General features: G+C 54.0%; 3 protein-coding genes, 1 long non-coding RNA gene and 5 other non-coding genes across 23 annotated transcripts; 8 read left to right on the top strand and 1 right to left on the bottom strand.

Annotated features, from left to right (window-relative positions):
• The first annotated feature begins 2,944 nt into the window (after nucleotides 1–2,944).
• Nucleotides 2,945–6,151, top strand: LOC120411210. Of its 13 annotated transcripts, none has more exons than XR_005603597.1 (4): nucleotides 3,056–3,471; nucleotides 3,865–3,931; nucleotides 4,523–5,029; nucleotides 5,668–6,151. It is a non-coding gene; the product is annotated as an uncharacterized LOC120411210 (long non-coding RNA). The 13 variants fall into 13 exon arrangements; XR_005603593.1 differs by having other exon boundaries at nucleotides 3,058–3,471; nucleotides 3,868–3,931; XR_005603591.1 differs by lacking the exon at nucleotides 3,056–3,471 and adding an exon at nucleotides 2,945–3,008 and having other exon boundaries at nucleotides 3,865–5,029.
• Nucleotides 3,551–3,693, top strand: LOC120411230. The gene has a single exon (XR_005603612.1). It is a non-coding gene; the product is annotated as a small nucleolar RNA SNORA16B/SNORA16A family (small nucleolar RNA).
• LOC120411231 lies at nucleotides 4,276–4,406 on the top strand. Its single transcript, XR_005603613.1, has one exon. It is a non-coding gene; the product is annotated as a small nucleolar RNA SNORA44 (small nucleolar RNA).
• Nucleotides 4,611–4,727, top strand: LOC120411232. The gene has a single exon (XR_005603614.1). It is a non-coding gene; the product is annotated as a small nucleolar RNA SNORA61 (small nucleolar RNA).
• On the top strand, nucleotides 5,469–5,539 carry LOC120411229. Its single transcript, XR_005603611.1, has one exon. It is a non-coding gene; the product is annotated as a small nucleolar RNA SNORD99 (small nucleolar RNA).
• Nucleotides 6,152–7,248: 1,097 nt separating the features above from the next.
• Nucleotides 7,249–8,605, top strand: LOC104697724 (ras-related protein Rab-42-like). Its single transcript, XM_010412734.2, is given in 2 exon segments — nucleotides 7,249–7,511; nucleotides 8,191–8,605. Coding segments are annotated over 2 exon segments (678 nt in total).
• A 468-nt stretch (nucleotides 8,606–9,073) lies between these two features.
• On the top strand, nucleotides 9,074–11,038 carry LOC104697712 (ras-related protein Rab-39B-like). The gene is made up of 2 exons (XM_010412717.3): nucleotides 9,074–9,326; nucleotides 10,288–11,038. Exons 1-2 carry the CDS (start codon nucleotides 9,112–9,114, stop codon nucleotides 10,718–10,720), a joined length of 648 nt encoding a protein of 215 aa, XP_010411019.1. The 5' UTR covers nucleotides 9,074–9,111; the 3' UTR covers nucleotides 10,721–11,038.
• A 1,122-nt stretch (nucleotides 11,039–12,160) lies between these two features.
• TAF12 (TATA-box binding protein associated factor 12) lies at nucleotides 12,161–18,888 on the bottom strand. 3 transcript variants are annotated; one of them, XM_010412718.3, is made up of 6 exons: nucleotides 18,787–18,887; nucleotides 15,733–15,984; nucleotides 14,478–14,555; nucleotides 13,579–13,693; nucleotides 13,304–13,392; nucleotides 12,161–12,630 (listed from the first exon to the last, which is right to left on the bottom strand). In XM_010412718.3, the coding sequence occupies exons 2-6, from the start codon at nucleotides 15,898–15,900 to the stop codon at nucleotides 12,595–12,597; spliced, it is 486 nt and encodes a 161-aa protein (XP_010411020.1). In that variant the 5' UTR covers nucleotides 15,901–15,984; nucleotides 18,787–18,887; the 3' UTR covers nucleotides 12,161–12,594. The 3 variants fall into 3 exon arrangements, with proteins under 3 accessions (XP_010411020.1, XP_010411022.1, XP_010411021.1); XM_010412720.3 differs by lacking the exon at nucleotides 18,787–18,887 and adding an exon at nucleotides 17,621–18,392; XM_010412719.3 differs by lacking the exon at nucleotides 14,478–14,555 and having other exon boundaries at nucleotides 18,787–18,888.
• A 363-nt stretch (nucleotides 18,889–19,251) lies between these two features.
• Nucleotides 19,252–19,380, top strand: LOC120411233. The gene has a single exon (XR_005603615.1). It is a non-coding gene; the product is annotated as a U11 spliceosomal RNA (small nuclear RNA).
• The last annotated feature ends 16 nt before the right edge of the window (nucleotides 19,381–19,396 follow it).

Raw genomic sequence — 19,396 nt, 5'->3', positions numbered from 1 at the left:
CTGCAGAACTTAAAATAGCTCTTGCTTTCCTTTTAGGAGAGACGTTGATGCGAGGCTCTGGGCCTCATTCCGTGGAGGTATGAGCCAGGCTTTTGGGGTTGTTTGGAAGAATCTCAGCCAAGGTTCTGTGGAGCTGTTAAATCTCTGCATTGTTTGGTTTTTTTAATTATATCACTTACTCATCTTAATGTTCATTTTCAGCTCTCGGCCATTATTGCAGTGTCTGAAGCACAGGAGAGACTTTTATGTGGAGCTACAAAACAGCCACCACCTGGGATTTGTAGGGTTTGCCTTTTGGAATCCAAGTTAAATAGAGTGTGGGATTTTGTTTCTCCCGGATGGCTACAGGAAAACCCAGATTAATTACCATTTAGTGTCACACAGGATGAAAGACAAGGACTCCGTGTAGTAAGGTAAATTCTGCTTTTATCTCTGTGTGCTAAAAGCAAGAAGTCCAAGGCAGATGATATCACAGCTCCCTGGGATTATGTAATTCCTGAAAATTGCATCCAAATCTGCAACAGAGATCATGAAGCACTCTGCCTTTCAGCAGGCGGGGTTTATAGCAATTCCAAAAACAAACATTCTTATTGTGTTCTTTGATGAACATGCGATTGTCCAATTTAGATGAAATTGTAGGGACTCTGATTCCCGTTTGAGTTACACAGACAGGGAATGTTCAGCAGAGTTGGAGGGCCATGGGTGTTTTCAGGCATGGAGTGGTGATTTCCAAAGGCTGAGCTCTGAGGTTGTGGGGTGGCCTCTTGTCACTAGCCTGTGTTTAATTAAAAGCTTGACCAATACACATCGGGCTGGCCTGGGGGTGATCCTTCCAAAGGGATGAGGAGTCTGGAAGCATTTCTTTAGCAAATGTATAGATGAGAGGGCTGAAAGGGGCTGACGGTGATTTTTTTTTTCTTTCCCATGTGAGTCTGACTAGAGAAAATTCCTGTTACTTAAATCAAGTTTCTGGAGATGGGTTCATATTCCACACACTAAGACATACACAACACCCTTAGGAATTTCTCTGAATCCCTTTTGAGGAACAGAGATAAATATTTCACTCTAATCTTCCTGTACTGGGTTTCTCATTACTGGCTTGTTAATCCTCAGCTTTTGCTAAACAGGATCTGAGAGGAATTTTTACCTTCCAGCCTTGCTATCTCCCAGTGATCTTGTAAAGCATACTGGATCCACCAGTTTCTGGATTTAACTTGGGATTTGCTTAAACATGAAACTAATTCAGTGGCAGGATGGGGTATGAATTTGAAATGCAATAGTAGAAACTGACAGAGCTGCTTCAGGAAATGTCACTGACAGAGCTCACTTTCCCTTTTTTCCTGGTTAGAGCATTTCTTCGGAAAATATCTCCTTTTTTTTCTTCCTTAGCAGTTATTCCAAGTCAAAATGGTTTTTCCAAGTGCAGTCAGTGTTTTTAAGAAAGGGTTTGGGGTCCTGCTTGGCACACGCTCATTTTTCCCAGGCACAAGGTGGGATTCTTGGAGTGTTCTGTGCAGGACTGTTGGGCCTGATGATCCTTGTGGGTCCCTTCCAAGTCAGCATGTCCCATGAGTCTATAATTCAAATATCATGCTGCTTCTGCTGTAAAATTTCCAGGGAAAAAGCAATGGTGGATAACACAGCTAAGGTGATAGAGATTGAGAGCTAACCATGTCCAGGACTTGGCTTGTCCCCTTGATGTGTCCCAGGGAGCCACAGGTACAACAATCCACCTGGATCACTAATGCACACCTGCTTTTCCCTACTGATAGTTTTCACATCCCTGTGCATTGTCTGGTCCCACCTGTCAGGTGCTGGGAACTGCAGCCTCTTCCAGCATGTGCTTGCTGTCCTGTGCCGTGGAAGAGGCTGGTGAGAGATTCCTGGGAGGTTTCATCAGGGCTTCACTGACCATGGACATGCAGTGGGATTTTCTTTGCCCCTCTTGGATCTCTATCCATCTTGTCATGGCAGGCTGAGGTCTTCTGGGCATCCAGTGCTTTTCATTTCTGCTCTTCGGGGATTCTCCGAGTTCAGCATTTGGAAGAGTCTCTTTCCAAACAGTGTTTGCGAAGGTTTGAATTTTTGGGGAAGGTTGATGGTTTTTTCCTACAGTGATTTCCCAGGTTCTACCCTGCCCTAGGATTTGACATGATTTCTAGGCTCACATTGTACAAATGGCTGTGCCAAGGAGACTCCAGGGATTGCCTCATGACTTGGCGGAGCAGCTGTGAGATCCATGGAGGAGGAGAACGGGAGCAGCTGCTTGTACCTTATCCATGCCAGCTTTGGCAAGGGCTGTCTTGGGGAGGATTTGGCCACACAAAGTTTGGGGCTCGTTCCCAGACTTGGCTTTAAATGGCTGAGGGTTTATTTTGTTGCTGATCTGGCGTGTTTGGAGGGAATTACCAGCTCAAAAGGCCATTACTGAACACTGGGAATTTTTTCATCTGTTCATTTGCTCAGAACAGATCAAAAAATGACCATCATTTTTGCCCTTTCTCCAGGGCTTGGGTAGGAAGCAGTCTCAGGCTTTTTTGGCTGATTTCCCACGATGGCTGTGCTTTCCGCATCAGTACCAGCAGCTGTTCCAGCACTCCCTTCGAGCCCGTTGGCAGGTGCTCCCATTTTAAATCCTTTCCACGGATTATGGATCATGAGCCAGGAGCCTTACAGAGGTATTTTGTTGGCAAACAGACTTCTGTTTCCAAGAACCTTTCCTTCTATTCCCGAGGGTGAACTGTTCCCTCCATGTTCCAAAAGGGAGGAAGGAGTAGGGGAAACGCAGCTGCTGCCTTTAGCTTTTCCAAGAGCAACCCCTGGTGTGCACCTTGCGTAGAGGAGGAGAGAGAAATTGTGCTTGCGCCACCCGGACTGGAGAATCATTTAGGTGGGGTGGGGGTGTGCAGCTTCTCCCAGTGCTAGTGGGGGTTGTGAATCACGGGATCATGACATAGTTTGGGTTGGGAGGGGCCTGAAAGCTCATCTCATTCCACCCGCTGCCATGGGTAGGTTGTTTGCGGGGCTTGTTTATCCTTTGGGATGGGATGGAGGGGAAGGAAGGAAGGAAGGAAGGAAGGAAGGAACGAACGAACGAACGAACGAACGAACGAACGAACGAACGAACGAACGAACGGTGGCGGGGGCTGTAAGCAGCGCGATCTACAACTCCCAGAGGCCTCTGCGGGAGGGCCGGGCACCACCAGCCAATCGGAGCCCGCACCTCAGCACTATAAAATGTGGCCTCGGGCCAACTTCCGTCTCTCTCGGCTATGGCGGCGAGTGGGGGTAGCGGTGCGGGGGCCATCCGGGACCATCCACCGGCATCCTTCGCCCCCGCCGCATCGGCACCGCCGCATCGGCACCCCGTGGCTATGGCGCCCGGCGGCGGCGCTTCGGTGCGCTCCGAAGGCTGCGAAGGGCAGCGCGGCGTTGTTCCCGCCCTCCTCCCCGGGCCCGGCCCGGCCCCGGGTGAGTGAGGGACCCCTGAGGCTGAACTAATCCCCTGTCCCGGGACAGGCGGTGGCGGGCGGAAGAGCCCTGCGGACCCGCCCGGCCCTATCGAAGCTGCGTCTGTCGGTGCTGTGGCAGATGCGGTCAAAAAGGAGCCGAGAGCAAAGGGATTTTCCTCGACGGTCGCCGCTCAGTTGGAGCCTTCGTAGCTGTCCGGCAACATTTCGGGAAAGTACACGGCCCGCCGTGGGCTAGGGGTGGTTACTGGTGCTGGAAGCAGACAGCTGCCGCAAATCCCTGCCCCTGGGGTTCAAACTGACGCGCGGGGGGGCTGGATATCCTGTCTGTAGTTTTGTTTCAATTTACTTTTCTTGTAATTTACTTAAAGCTCAGGATTCTCTTCTTCCCCAGCAGCATCGTGGTATAGAAGGTGATCCTGGAGCATGGGATGGCTGGTGACGGCCTCAGCTTTGCACAGGTGAGATGGGCGATCCAGGTTCTGGAGTCCTCTCTTGGGCTGAGAATTTGGTAGGTTTTGTGGCCTCCCTGGGCCAGAGCAGGAATCAGCAGCGTTTCCTGCTCCTCTGCTATCGGACAGTGCCATCACATGCTGTTCCAAGGCCATGGATCCTTCATAGGGCTTGTCCTTGGGGCTGGGCCCTGCAAACTCCCTTAGTTCTTGCTCCATCCAGATCTTGTGTGGGTGAGATAAGGGCAGTTCCTCTCTCTGGGCCTGGCTAGAGGCAGAACTAGGAATCAACCCTGATCCAGAGCCAGTCAATCACTCTGTCACAGACTTTACTGGATAAACTCCATGTTTGCGTGCATGTTTATCCAAGAGCTGTGGCTCCACACAGTAGCTGCAGGTCTCCAACAACATGCCAGAGCAATAGGAAGGTCTTTGACTGCTGGGCCTCTTCTGCCTGTGGCTGTCACTCACCCCTCCGATACATTTTTGGGAGTTGGGCTGTTGCTTGCTTGTGCTTTCAGGGTGGGATGAGTCAGGGCTTTGTCCACATGAGTCTGCAGCCCACTGCTGATATTGGAGGTATGTTGTGATGTCTTCCAGGGGTCCTGGGTGTTCCAGAGCTCACCCATCTGATGAATAAACCCAGGTGAGAAGGTAGTAAGTATCCTTGTTAGAACTCCACAGCCCATCCCTCCAAATCCCTTTCCCATCAGATCTGAATACCGATCTTGTGGTCGAAAAAGGAGGAAGAGTAAAATTCATGCTGGTCTTGGGCTCTCTGCAGGTGTGTCCTGTGCTGAGAGGGGCCACTAGGAAGACAGGCTGTGCCAGCCTCACTGTTTTGGGAAGTCTGGTTGGGAAGGAAACCCCTGGTCGGGAAAAGGGGTAAACGCTGGGCACAGGGGGCAGAGGTGCCATGAGGGTTGGAGGGCTGAGATTTGTTGGGAGAATCTGAGCCATGGATTTACAGTGACCCATCGGCTTCAGGCATTAAACTCTGGCTCAATTTTTTCAGCAGTTACTCTGGAAAAGAGTGAGCCCTGTCCCAAGGGTTTCAGCTTGCTTCCCATAGGACCCGAGTTGTGGGGAAGCTGCAGTGTGGAGCATGTGAGTGTCCTCTGGGGAGCTCCTGGTGTTGGGCTGTAAGTTTAAACTAGATACTGGGAGGAATTCCTTGGCTGTGAGGGTGGGGAGGCCCTGATTGCCCAGAGAAGCTGTGGCTGCCCCGTTCCTGAAGTGTCCAGGGCCAGGATGGATGGGGCTTAGGGCAGCCTGGTCTGCTGGAAGGTGTTCCTGCCCATGGCAGGGGGTGGAACGGGGTGAGCTTTTAAGGTGCCTTCTAACCGAGACCATTCTGGGATTGCATGTTCTGGAGTGGGGCCTGGAGGACAGGGAACAGTTCGAACTGACTGTGCCTGTGCTGGAAGTGGCCAGTTTTTTACCTGGACTGTGCAGGTGGGAATGATCAGCCTCATTTTGGAGGTTTTTAATTGGCCAGAGTTGTGATCTGTGGGGCAGGGTGTGGGTGAGATCAGTGGCAGTGCAGCCTGGTCCATGATGACTCCTGAGTCTGGAGACTGTTGGATGAATCCTGCGGATATGGGGCTGAGGCCGGGCATGAGCTACCCAAAACCACAGGGCACAGTGGGAACATCCAGGAGTTGCAGAACGTAGATGGAATCTGACACAGCACTGAGCCCAACTGCTCATCACTCAGCTGGATTCTTTTTTATCCCTTTTTTCAGGTCTAAGCAGAGGGTGAGTCATCCCTGAGAGACTTGGTGCTGCAGTGCCAGACTGTTCTTTCCCAGCCCTCTCCTCTGGAAGTGGGAGCTCTGCAGAGCCAGATCCTGGCTCCTTCCCAAGCTGTGAGCTCCACCAAGGGGGATCAGCCACTTCTGGACTCCACTCACCTGCACTGGAAGGTGATGGAACTGGTTTGGCTCCAGGTGTTGCTCAAGCTCCTGTTCAGGTGCTCCACATAGAAGAACAGTCTGTTCCATGGAGTTTTCTCAGGAGAGGGTCTGGATATACTGGATGTATATATCTGAATATATCTGGATATACTTTGTTAGAGCACAGCACCAATAATGCCAAGGGTGGTGGGTTTGATCCCTGTATGGGCCATTCACTTAAGAGTTGGAGTCAATGATTCCTGTGAGTCCCTTCCAACTTGGAATATTCTCTCCGTGATAAGAGTTTGAATAAATGGAATTACTTCAAATCCTTGCGGTGTGTCCCGTGTTTGGGTTGCATTGGGATGGGCTGAGGCTGGGCTGGCTCTGAGCTAGGGAATCTTGAGCATCCCCTTCCAGTGGTGCTCACCAGTGTTCAGGGGCGAGTTCCTGTCCTTGCTGCAGCACCTGCCACTGGGGGTGTCCCCCACAGCCCTCAGCAGTTGTCCCTGGAATGCAGAAACACACCTGGGCCTTCACGGAGGTGCTGGAGTGGCTCCTGCAACCCTGGGGTGTTCCAACACCCTCAGCTGGAGCCTTGGTGATTCTGGTTGCTTGTTTTCTCACCATGGAGAAGAATGGGTTGTGGGGAACCACAGCCTCTTGAGTTGGAGCCGCTCTCTTGTTTCCTGTCCCTGGATGGCTGGCCTGTGGCAAAGCTCCTGCACCCGAGGTGACCTGGCTGCCGAGAGTACTTTGTCCTGGAATATGCAGCTGGTGCCTCTGACTTCTGGTCTCCTACCTGCAGGTCTTGAGAGCCCCTTTGCTGTGGAGCGTCTCCCAGGATCTTGGCTTCTGGGGGACACTAGTGAGTGTGCACTCACAGCCTGGCTGTCCCTGTTGTCACCAAAGCCAGGCTGACAGAGCTGGCGTGTGGCAACACTAAACATCCCGGCGACAACAAAGACTAAAGTGCCATTATGTTGCAAGGAAGTGATTAGAGCTGAACCTGTGTTGCTGCTAAAGTTTGAAATGTTGGGCTGTTGCTGGGATTTGTGTTTTGGAACTTGGTGGTTGGGAAGCAGGCAAATGGAAAAAAATAGTTTTAAAAACAGGGGAATTAAAAAGGCAAGTTACTTAACTCAGTGTTTTTCCTAAGTGGTTAAAAGAACTATGCAGCAGCTCCACAAACCTTTTTTTGTATTTACGCCTGGGAAGAAGACTTAACCCTCTTTTCCTCAGGGTTACCGGGAAGGATGAGGAGGGAGCTGGCAGCTGCTCCCTCCCTGGGACAGTTTGTTTGTCCGCCCGGGTTACTGCGGGGCCAGAGCCGTCCCTGTCCCCAGGTGGGGTAGGGACAAGGGTGGAGACCTGTCCTGTCGCCGCCAGCACAGCAGGAACGCAGTGGGTCGGGATCCGGCCAGCTCAGCCATGGAGGTAGTGACAGATTCCCCCCCCCAGGATCCCGACTCCGAGAGACACTTCCAATTCCGCGTAATCGTGCTGGGGGACGCGGCCGTGGGCAAGTCCTCGCTGCTGCGCTGCTTCGCTGAGGGGCCGGGTGGGGGTCCTGGTGGGGCGGCCACCTCCGGCCCCACCGTCGGCGTCGAGTTCTACAGCCGGACTGTCCTGATGCCACCCACCGGCAAGGCCAAGCTGCAGCTCTGGGACACAGCTGGCCAGGAGAGGTTCAGGTGAGGCGGGTATGCGGACCCCAGCACCCCACTGAGTTATCCTCCCACCCTGGGGTGTTTGTAAATCCCCGGCCGGGCGTGCAGGGACAGGCAGCGATGGCTCACTGGGACGGTGCTGCTTTAGGGACCAGTGACACCTTGTGCTGAGTTGGCAGCGACACCGAAGCTATTTAGGGGGGCAGCCAAGGGAGCAGGGCCGGGTGCTGGTCTCGGTGTGCCTGAGGGCTGGGGCTGGGTGGTTTCTTTCCTGATTGCATCAGTCTGGAGCCAGGAGCACCTGGGAGTGTGAGAGAGGCTCAAATGGGGCGCAAAGGGCTGAAGAGCCAAGTGCTATGGCTGGAGCTGGGCTCCCCATCCCTGGGAACCTTTCAGAGACCCCAGGGTTGGTCTGGGGGTGCCCTGTTCCTGGCCAGGGCTGCCTCATCCCTACTGCATCCAGGGCTGTTGGAGGGATAATGATACCACAGAGTCCTCGAAACCCCCACAGGTCTTCTCTGGAGCCCTCCAGTCTGGGGAGAGGGATACCAAACAGAAAAGGGGAGTTTAAATGCCCAAGACAGGTCTCCCTTCCCCACTTCCAAGGTCCAATCTGTCACCCAAAAATCTCCCAAGCCCCATGTGAGGGTTGTCGGTGTGAGAGCTCCCCAGTATCCTTTGAAACCCTGCTGGGTATGCCCAGATCCATCACCAGGTCCTTCTACCAGAGTGCGGCAGGGGTGCTGTTGGTGTTTGACCTCACCAACCGGGCATCTTTCGAGCACGTCCCCGAGTGGTACCACGAGGCTGCGGGGGACCAACCGCCTGCCTTCGTCCTGGTGGGACACAAGTGTGACCTGGTGGCCGAGTGAGCCGTATCGGCAGAGGAGGCTGGACACCTCGCTGCCACCCTGGGCATGGCCTTCGTGGAGACCTCGGCCCGCAGCAACGTTAACATGGAGTTGGCCTTCCAGACTCTGGCTGGGGGTATCCAGCAGGCCCTGGGCCGGGGGGTCCTTGCCCCACACCAGGGATGTGATGGTATCAGGCTCATCTCCAGCCAGAGCTGCCGCCAGCCCACGGCATGGAGGGAGCCCCAGGAGCGCTGCCGGTGCTGATGGGGATGAAGGGACATGGGACCCCGACTCATGGGGATGCTTCTCTCTCCACCCGGCACCTGCAGCTCTTGGGTGATTATGAGGTTGGGTCTCCCACCTGGGCTTGGGTTTATTTCAGACCTTAATCTGAGTGCGGAGTGTTTTTAATAAATCTAAGACTTTTCCACACTAAATAAAGGCTATGCCAAACACCACATCCCAGGCAGGGGCACAGCACTCAACCCATGGCATGGGAGATCCTCTGCTTTGGGGGTCATCGCTGGTGGGGCAACAGCCCCCCTTGTCTGTGACACTTTTCCGGGTCTCCTGTCTGTAGGAAAATGGGAGCAAGCACCCCTGAGTGCTTCCAGCTGGATGGAGCCAAAATAAAGGGGACAAAGGGGTTCCAAAGGGGCCGCACAGCACCAATGGTGCTGGGAACGCCTCCTGGGTGGAGGAGTTCCCTGCCTGCCTGAGCACGCTCCTGGTGCGGGGGTGGTGGATCCTGGCAGCCGGCAGAGGCACCGATGGAGCAACGATGGCAGTACCAGTTCCGGGTGATCATGCTGGGGGACTCGACTGTGGGGAAATCCTCGCTGCTCCGGCGCTACACCGAGGGCGTCTTCCTGGATGCTGTCAACCAGACGGTGGGGGTGGACTTCTACGTCCAATTCGTGGAGCTGGAGCCGGGGCTGCGAGTGAAGCTGCAGTTCTGGGACACAGCCGGGCAGGAGAGGTTCAGGTGGGTCCATGTGGTGGGGAGGGGTGGTGGAGATGTGTGTCCCCCTCCAGACTTGGAGTGGAATGTTGTGATTCCAAGCCCAGGGAGGTCCTCGATGTGGCTATGTTCCCACTGGTCCCTTTGGGTGAGGAACCACCGTGCCAGAAGCCAAAGCCAAGGGAAAGGAATGCTTGGGACTGCCTTGTAAGCCCTTGCTCCAGCTCTGAAGGGGGTACAGGACTCCCCCAAGAACCCCCCTGCCACACCAGCTGCAGAGGGGCTGGGGAACAGCTGGGAGCCCACTGGGTGCTGGGCAAAACCTCTTCCTCAGCTCAGCTGCCAGGAGCCTTCACACCTCACTGTGAGACTGTCTCTACCAGCCAGGCAGCTCCTGGGGACAGGAAAGCTTGGGAGATGTGGCTGCAGGGGATGGGAGAGTGGCAGATCTGGGTTTGCAGGAATGGGAGAGTTCCAGGACTGTTGTAGCAGAGATGGGAAAGTACTGAGAACATGGCAGCAGGGACAGAAGAGCTCCAGGACCGTGACAGTAGGGATGGGAGAGCTCCAGGACTGTGGCAGCAGGGATGGTGCAGCCCTGGGGACATGGCTGCAGACACAGGGGCCCTTGGGGGCTGTGGCTGCAGATGAGCTTTGGTGGCTGAGCAGGGACAGAGCTGCCCCTGGAGCTCTTACGGACACAGCAAAAGGCTGATTATCCTCCCTCTCATGGTGCTTTGAACGCAAAGTGCCACTTGCAGGAGCAGGTCCTAGCCAGGGCTGCTCTGCAGGCAGGGAACTTTTTCGAGCTCTTATGGACACAGCAAAAGGCTGATTCTCCTCCCTCTCATGGTGCTTTGAACACAAGGTGCCACTTGCAGGAGCAGGTCCTAGCCAGGGCTGCTCTGCAGGCAGGGAACATGCTGTCCGAGGTGGCACAGGAAACCCTGGGGGCTGCTCACCTCCCCTGCTCTTGGCACCCCAGGTCTGTGACTCGCTCCTACTACCGCAACTCAGCCGGGGGGATGCTGCTCTTCGACCTCACCAACCGCGCGTCCTTTGAGAGCATCCGGCGATGGCACCAGGAGGTGACTGACACGATCCAGCCCTTCCGCATGGTCTTCCTGCTGGTGGGGCACAAGAGTGACCTGGCTGGGCAGCGCCAGGTGGGCCAGAGGGAGGCGGGGAAGTTGGCGGCCTCGCTGGGTGTCCAGTACGTGGAGACCTCAGCCAAGGATGCCTCCAATGTGGTCCAGGCCTTCCAGATGCTGACAGTGGCCATTTACCAAGCGCTGCAGACGGGGCGGTTGGTGGCCACTGAGGCTTGGGACGGGGTGAAGAGCAGCGTCCCACTGCCGGTGCTGCCCAAGGCTCAGGGGCTGGAGAAGGAGGAGAAGCAGAAGAGATGCTTCTGCTAGAATTGGGGACACTGGCAGGTCAGGGACATGCTGGGCTCAGGAGGGGAAATGGATATGGAGCAGTCAGGCACAGGCAGGAGCAGCACGGCCACATTAAATACCCCTGGTCACCCTCTGCCTGCCTGTGTTTTCCTGGGAAAGAGGAAGCGTGTTGGAAGGGTGAAGTCTTCAGGTGGGACTTCACAGGCCTGCAGAGGTCAGCGTCAGCCCCTTCCCCTATTCTCTCCTGTACTGACTGAGACCCAAATCATAAAGCCCTAAATTCTTTAAGTCTTCCCAAATAGAATTAAAAGTGACAAATTTATCATGGAACTCAGATTATGTGTCTGCCACTCTGGCTGAGTACATGCCTAGTTGAGTTCAAAGCAAAAATAACCCCATGCCATTCTGAGGAAGTGCCCACTTTCCCTTTTAGATTAATCTTCATACAATTTAATTTGCAAAAAAACCCTCTCTACAAGGCTGTAGAAAGGAGCTCCCCAGGCTCCTCATCCGGCAGTGACATGAGGAGAGGAGCGAGCCCAGGATGGTCCTGCAGTCGCTTCACCCACCCTGGTTTCCCCTGTGGGTACCGGGAACTTCTAGAGAGCTGGGCAGGGAGGATGAGCCCAGCTCTGCCCAGGGCTGCAGGAGCCTCCCCGTCGTGCAAGGGTTTGCAGTGCTGTCAACTCCCTCATCCCCACAACAGCCCCTGCAGCTTCCCTGAGGTCTGAGCAGAGCAGCAGGAACAGGCAGGGGCATGTGGCCTTCGTTTTCAATGTCCAGGCACAGACAGAATCAGGGGGACCTTGACTTCCGGCCCTGTCACAACATCCCCCTCCCAACAGTCCAAAGATCCCAGAGATGGGGAAGGGACTCCACCCTGGGCTGGAGGTCAGGAGGGAAGCGACCTGCCCACCCTGACTGGCAGGTGAGGAACTGGCCAGATCCTTGCAGTCTAGAAGGGTCTGGAGGGGAAACCTTTGGAAGAGCAGCTGAGGCCACTTGGTCTGTTCAGCCTGGAGGAAACAGGAGAGACTCACCGGGGTCTGCAGCTCCTCCCAAGGGACACCTCCAATCTCTGTTCCCTGTGACCAGGGACGGGACCTGAGGGAAGAGCTGAAGCTGTGTCAGGGGAGGGATAGACTGCATATTAGGAAAAAGTTCTTCCCCTAGAGGGTGCTCGGGCACTGAACAGGCTCCCCAGGGAATAGGCATGGCTCCAAGGCTGCCACGGCTTTGGACAATGCTCTCGGGCATTGGGTGGGGTGTCCTGGGCAGGGCCAGGAGCTGGACTCAATAATCCTTGGGAATCCTTTCCAGCTCAGGATATTCCACGATTCTGCTCGCCATAAACTCCCAGATCTCCCATAGAACAGCACCATACACAGAGCCAAGGTGGCACTGTCCCTGCCATCCCTGTGCAACGCTGCCTGAAGAGCACAAGTCTATGCTAGGATCTTAGATTAATAATTTCTTTATTCATGTAAAACAAATGCAAGTATTTATATAAACACTGACATTACAAAGTACTGGAGCAGGTAGGGGCAGGAAGGAGGAAACAAAAACCTCTACAGATGCTTCTAATACTGTCCCACACACAATCAAATGCTCTGTCCCTTGGATAATCACTTGTACGATAAACCACTTTCAAGTCACAAATAAAAGTCTCTGTTTGAGATATGTCGCACTCTGAGGAGGAACGAGGAACAGGGCGTAGAATGTTTTTGGCAGGTCTCCTCATCAAGTCAAGATATTGCTGCACCGTTAGTAAAAAATAGATGCTTCTCTGTAAAGCATTAAAAAAAATATCCCACAGGTGACATCGTGGAGGCTTCAGTGGAGAGGCAGGTATCCCAAACTGCACTGGCAGCGTCTCTGGCTCTGCCCAGGGGCTATTTCTTGGTAGTTTTGCGGATCAGTGCCATTCTCTGCAACAAGAGAGGGAAAACCATGGGAAGCCGAGCAGCTCAGAGCAGGTGACTGCACAACCACTCACAGCAGGAACAAGGCATCCCAGGTGCTCCCAGGACGCTGCCTGACTTGCTTCCACACAAGTCTTTCAGGTCTGTTTGAATCTTAATGGGGTCCCAGGCTGGAGCCAGAGGAGAAGGAAGTGTCTGTGCTGCTCCACTTGGCACCCTGGGGTGGTGGGATCAAAGCCCATCTCAAGGCCCCCCCTCTCTGCCCACTGGGAGCTGCAGCATCACCCATGAACCCACCGCAGGGCAGTTCCTTCTAGGCTCTAAAAAGCAATGGCCCAATGCAGCTTTAAAGCAAAATTAAGGGTGTTTTTACAGTCCCTTTGCACAGAGATGGAGCTGCCAGGGGCAGCTGAGAAGTGTCTGTGTGCAGCTCCCCGTTGGTTTTAAGCCTCCCAAGCCCCTCAGCACCAAGAGCTGCTGCTTCTCTTTGGGCAAAGCCAACATAGCTAAGGAGACACAGCAACCTCAAACCTCTGCACAAACAGGTCAGGAGGCTCTGGAAGTCGTTTCCAGTCCGAACCACTTGGAAGAGGCCACAAATTCACAGTGCCAGGAGGCCATGATCACCATCCCCGTATCAGCCTTCTATGTGATTCCTGGTGTTGTGAGGGCTCCTTACCTGTTTGTGAGCTTCTGTAGTGCAGGCTTTTTTGTAGGGCCTGATTTCTTCAGAACCAAAGCCCGGGATCCACATGTTCCACTGACGCTCTGGAATTCACAGAATGGTTTGAAACAGAATAGACATTAAAGCTCATCCACTTCCAACCCCTTGCCATGGGCAGGGATGCATTACCTACTCACAGGTTTCCACCACAGCAGCACAGCTGTGCCCCGACTCCAGGAAGAGCCGAGAGCTGGGGGTAGAGGGGGAAAAAACAGATAAAAGTCACTCACCAAGGTGCAACTGGACATCTTTCACTTCCAGGGTGTTGGACTTGCGATGCCGCGCGAGCTGGCAGGCGGCTGTCACCACGCTCTCGATGAAGTCATCGGCGATCTGTAGCAGCATCTGTGGTGGAACAAGGGCAACAACCAGCCTGGTCAGCACTAAGCAGTTGAAATTATGTGGGGAGATGAAAACAAGCCATCAGAAGCTGGTATTTAGAAGTAGAGAATGTCCTGAATTGGGAGGGACCCACAAGAATCATCCAGGCCAACTCCTGGCCCTGCACAGGACACCCCAGCAATCTCCATCCTGTGCCTGAGAGCGTTGTCCAAATGCTCCTCGAGCTCTGGCCACCTGGGGAGCTGGCATTGCCTGGGGAGCCTGTTCAGTGCCCCAGCACCCTCCGGGGGAAGAACCTTTCCCTGATCTCCAGCCTGACCCTGTCTTGGCCCAGCTCCAGCCGCTCCCTGGGTTGTGTCCCTGTTACAGAGAGTAGAGATTGGAGCTGCCCCTGGGGAGGAGCTGCAGCCCCTGCTGAGCTCTGCCCTCAGTGTCCTCTGCTCCAGCTGAACACACCAAGTGCCTTCAGCCGCTCCTCCTGTGGTTCCTCCCGATCCTTCCCCATCTCCAGAGCCTCCTTTGGGCGCCCTCTAATAGCTTTAGATCTTCCTTGTATTGTGGCGTCCAAAACTCCACTCAAAGGAGTGGATTTCATAGGTCTTTGCTGCAATTGCAATTTTAGAAGCTTTTTTGGTACTGGGATGCAGAAAAACAGGGATGGCTGAAGGCTGCATGGGAAAACAGATGTTAAATGAACCAACGCTCCCTCCTTGGACAAAGGGCCACTGATCTGTGACAAATCCCAAAATAGCTCTTTCTGCAGTCTCTTCTATGGCTTGGAACCTACTTCTTCCACATCTTCATCCAGCTGCTCGTTCGGATCCACCTCACGCACCAGGTCCTGCAATTTCTTCTTGGTTAAAACCTGAGCGTGTGGGAGGAGAGGAAGGATTTACTGCCCTGTTCCAGCAAAGAAGCTGCCCACGGAGCACAGCCACAACCACAAACACCTCCTCCCCCGTGCCCCCAGGGCCGAGTCACACTGTTGACACAGTCTATCAGCTCAGGAATGGCAGAGATAAGAAATATCAGGTGTTAAGGAGTCATTTTCAAGCACCAATGGTTGCTCTGGACATGACTGGAGTTCGGCAGCCAGGATAAATGTTACCAGCACTAAAATGCTGCTGGCAAGGAGTAGAAAGGCAAAACTACAAGCGTTAAGATGCAGACTGCAAGTGCAGTATGTATCAGTGACTAAAGTTGTGCTCAGGGCATGAGGGAAGCATTTCCATGGCTCTAGCACTTATCAGCTTTAGTGCTTCACATGGAAAACAGAGATGTGGGAATGCTAGGTTATTCCAACACAGTCAGACGTGGCAGGGAGCAGAAACCACACTGGGCTGAACAACAGGATGCCGAGTCTTAAAAGATATGGATGGAAGTTGTCAGCCTGGTCAGGTCAACCAGGCACAGATGGGAAATTCCTGACCTTCCTTGCTCCCTCACTGCTGTGGCTGTTTTGTGCTGGGGTCTAGTGCACTTCCCAAGAGTCTGGGTGCCAGCCAAGCCATCAGGGAGCAATGCCAGGGCATTCCCTGGGCAGCACTATGTTTTATGCGGATTGAAGGCTCCATGCCAGGTTGGGTTGGAAGGGACCTTAAAGCTCATCCCATTCCACCCCCTGCCACGGGCAGGGACACCTTCCTCTGTCCCAGGTGGCTCCAAGCCCCATCCAACCTGGCCTTGGACACTCCCAAGGATGGGGCAGCCACAGCTTCTCTGGGCAACCTGCACCTCACCACCCATTTCTCCCCATACTTCTCCCATCTAAACCCCATTTAAAAATAACTTCCCCTGGCACACCCCAATATACATTTTCCTAAGACTGGAAAAACCTCTACACCTACAGCATCCAAACCCCATCCAGCCAGGAAGCATCTGGGAGGGAGGAACTCTGCGAGGAAGTTTTGCTGGCTCAGTAACTGATACTTTAATAAACATTGTATTTCTGCTGGTGATTGAAAGAAGGTGAATGAAGCCATAGGCAAGTCCGTGATGCCTGAGCATCATCCCTGCTGTCCCAAAGTTGGGGATGGAATTACCTGGTTGCTTTCAGGACTGAGCCGCCCTCCTCCGCTGGGCGTTCCTGGCATCTTTGCCACAGTGGTGCTGTTGGCCATGGAGCTCTGGGGGGGGGTGCTGGCTGGTTCCGGCTTGATCGAGGAGAAGTTGGAGAGGTTGATCAAGGTAGAAGGGCCAAACTGGTTCATAATCTGTTGGGTTTTAGGTTTTAGATCATAAAGCTTGTCTAGGTCCTGCTTCTCCTTGGGGTTGTAGGGATCCAAACCAATCAACTGGAAAGGGAGAGGAAAGCCATGGTTAGCAAACAGAAGGAATTCAGCAGGATGAACAGGTCTTTGTCCAGACAAAACTGCAGTGTTCTGACGGGGCCTGAAGCTTATAGATCAGGAATCTCTACTCACAGCATGAAGGGAGAAGTGATGCTTAGTAGCAGAGAAAACCTTCCCTGGTGTACGGAAAATGAAGTTTTCCAGAAGCACAGTGGCTGCACGCTGGTGACAGATCTGATCCACCCACCCATTCATCCCCTGAGCTGAACCCCCTCACATCCACCCCCACACGGCCTTCCTGAACCCATTTCCCACAAAGAACAGAGCACTCAGAGCAGATTTAACTGCAGGACATGGCTCGTTCCTGCTGCAGCAGCATGGGATCTCTCATCTCTACAATCCAAAGCCCTGGAGAGAAGGCAGGGCCCAGCCTCCCTGGGGTCTCCACAGGGTGGGGGTCTTGTTTTTGGCAGCATCATGCTCTCACAGCCCAGCCTGCAGTGACCCCTCCACCTGGGATTGACAACATCGGTTCATTCTGGGTTCTGAGAGCACAATCTGGTGCTCAGATGGGGAGGAACACGTGTGCCCACACCTGCCCCTTGTTCCTCCCACATCAGGCAACTGAGAGCCACAGGAAATGGAGTGGGATTTACGGAGCTCCCAATGGGGAACCACAAGTAGATTGTGTGGTTACGTCAGATCCTCCAGGTGGTGAAGTTACTCAGGGTGTTGGTCATGGGGTGAACACTGACTGGCACCTCCTCTGTTTCTACTCTAAGCCCCAGGCTCAATGAAGTTTTGCTCTGTCTTCACTGGTTTGTGACAGGAAATTCATCCAAACCCTGCACCTTCCACTACCACAACCATCGTGGGCAGCAGTGATGGGTCTGTCACTGGGAAAGAGAGTTTAAGGAATGGTTTGATGGCAAAGCCTCTTGTGGTGGGGCCAGAGATAGCTGAGAAGCTGAGGCTGAACTCACAAGAAGAGTTTAACCAGCTTTACGGGACACTCACACACCGTGTCTGCTCCCTATTCTACAGACATTTCCCCTCATCAGAGCAAGCTTGTTTGGATTAATTAATATCAAAACGCACACGAGAAAGCACATGGGAGGACTTAGAAGCAGCTGCTTTAGTGCTTCACTCCAATGCACACTCATGCACCTGCAGACATGGGGCCCTTTGAGGGGAGTTTATATCCCAGACAATCTTCTGCAGTGCCCTTGGCTCTGCTTCCAGCTCCATTTTAATTGAATTAACAATGGAAAATCATCACGCTCACACCCTAAACCCCTCAGCTGGCACTTCTGGCTGAGGAGCCCAGCAGAAGATCGTGAGGGACCTTCAGTCTTGATTTTAGCTGGGGTCGATCTCAGGCTGTTCACCCTATGCCTCACTTCACAGATCCACAAAGTAGGAATTCCTACCCACTATGTAGAGAAGGAAGCACCGAAATCCTCAGACACAAAGCCCCAAAATCCTTGGGCAGAAGCACTTCAGCAGCATAAAGTCGTTTTGTTGGTTTAGTCCCAGATCTTACTGCACCCTCCACATGCTGCTGAGATCCCTGAACACAAAACTCATGGGAGGAGCAGATTCACAGGGTAAGTCCCACATGCCAGCCCCATTTACTTACAGCTATCTGAGTGTCTAGATCTTTAATTACATCAGTGACTGCTGTGAGCCCAGTGAGTGGAGAAGCCATAGCCCACAGCCTTCCCAGAACATCAGCAGTCGGTGTTACCTACTCTGGCTTCCTCCTCTTCCACATAACTCTCATTCCTACAGGAACACCAGATATTTTTTGTATCACCCATTGTACGTAAGATGGTTAGAGGAAACAGTTTCACAAGTTGTCCTCACTACAGTGCCACAGGTTTCTCCATCAGAAAAGATCACACAGTGGCTGCTGCAGAGGACGAGCATCTGGCAGGATCCTGAAGAAAAATACGGTCAAATTCCCTTTTTCTGCCAGGAAACAGAGTATCCTGGTACCTGCTGATGTGCAGGCGAGCCCAGACCCTCACAGCAGCAGCTCCCTCCAGGGCAGGAGGGGGTTTTGGGGCTGTGATCAGTACCACGACCTGTTCAGCTCCGGGACAGCACAGTGTTAGAGCTGTAATCCATGTTAATGACAAACAGCACATTCCCTGGACTGCTCAGGGGGCTCCCACTTCCACTAACCATAGTAATTGTCACCAAATATCTAAATATAATCATAGAACCTCAGAATGGTTTGGGTGGGAAGAATCCTTAAGCTCATCTCATTCCACCCCGTGCCATTAACCGGAACACCTTCCACTAGACCAGGCTGCTCCAAGCCCCTGGCCTTGGAAAATTCCAGGGATGAAGCAGCCACAGTCTCCCTGGGCAATCTGTGCCAGGGCCTCACCACCCTCACAGGGAGGAATTCCTTCCCAACATCCCAGCTAACCCTGCCCTCTGGCAGTGGGAAGCCATTCTCCTTGTCCTGTCCCTCCAGGTCCTTGTCCGAAGTCCCTCTCCAGCTCTCTTGGAGCCCCTTTAGGCAATGGAAGGGGCTCTAAGATTCTGCCGAAGCCTTCTCTTCTCCAGGCTGAACATCCCCAGCTTAAAGCGCTCACCAGCCCCACGGGGACCGCCGAGATAGGAACGAGTCCCCCTCCCCGTGCAGAACGTCCCCGCCAGGAGCCGCGGGGCAGAGCGAAGGTCACCAACCACCACCAGGACCGCTCGGCGCCCACTCTTGTACTCCCTCCCGGATTTGCAGCATCCGGTGTGGAGCCCCCAGGTGCTCCGCGCAGCCCCCTCGAGCCCCCGTACCTCCCCATGACCCGCGGGCACGCCGAAGCCCCGCAGCCACCGCCGCGCTCCCTCCGCCGCCCGCCGACACCCGGCAGCGCTTCCGCTTCCGGCCGTCGCCCCCACCAATGGGAAGCGGAGTCCCCTGCGCGCGCGCGCATCACCGCCAGTCAGAAGCGACTCTGCCTGCGCGCGCGCCATGGCGCTCCCGCCAAAGGCGCTCCTCCTCCCCGCGCTGCTCCAGGGAAGAGGCGTGCCCAGCATGCCCTGCGCGATTTGCATAACCCTGGCCGACTAAAAAGCGGGGAAAACTGCACTTTTTTGAGGGAAAACCGGGAGAAATGTCAATAAGAAATGAGGAACTCGAGGAGGAAGGATAAAGGAATAGACACACAAACATGATGTTTGGTGTCTGTGGCGTCCCTCGCCGTGACCTGACGGTGCACTGGCGTTTCCCCATTTTGGATGGGGGACGAGAAGTATTTCAAAAAGGGCTTCTGCCGTGTGTGGCACGGGGGGGCTCCACGCCACCTCCGCGGAATCGACATCAAGAGATTTCGGAAGCACAATTTTTGGAAGGGAGGGCCGCCGGTAACCGCTTGTTCCGGCACCCCAGCATCCGTGAACAGTA

The sequence above is a fragment of the Corvus cornix genome, chromosome 23 (assembly GCF_000738735.6).
Source record: "Corvus cornix cornix isolate S_Up_H32 chromosome 23, ASM73873v5, whole genome shotgun sequence".
NCBI classification, from domain to species: Eukaryota; Metazoa; Chordata; class Aves; order Passeriformes; family Corvidae; genus Corvus; species Corvus cornix.
Note: the sequence above shows the minus strand (reverse complement) of the source record. Positions and strands in the feature narration are given on the sequence as shown.

Bases quoted from the DNA above. Each gene is read 5' to 3' on its own strand.
- LOC104697712 (XM_010412717.3), top strand. From the start codon at position 9,112: ATGGAGCAACGATGGCAGTACCAGTTCCGGGTGATCATGCTGGGGGAC. The intron at 9,327-10,287 runs GTGGGTCCATGT...TTGGCACCCCAG, and splicing joins GCCGGGCAGGAGAGGTTCAG to GTCTGTGACTCGCTCCTACT.
- TAF12 (XM_010412720.3), bottom strand. From the start codon at position 17,689: ATGGCTTCTCCACTCACTGGGCTCACAGCAGTCACTGATGTAATTAAA. The intron at 15,985-17,620 runs GTAAGTAAATGG...CTCCCTTTCCAG, and splicing joins ATCTAGACACTCAGATAGCT to TTGATTGGTTTGGATCCCTA. The intron at 13,393-13,578 runs GTGAGTGACTTT...TGTGAATTCCAG, and splicing joins AGATGTCCAGTTGCACCTTG to AGCGTCAGTGGAACATGTGG.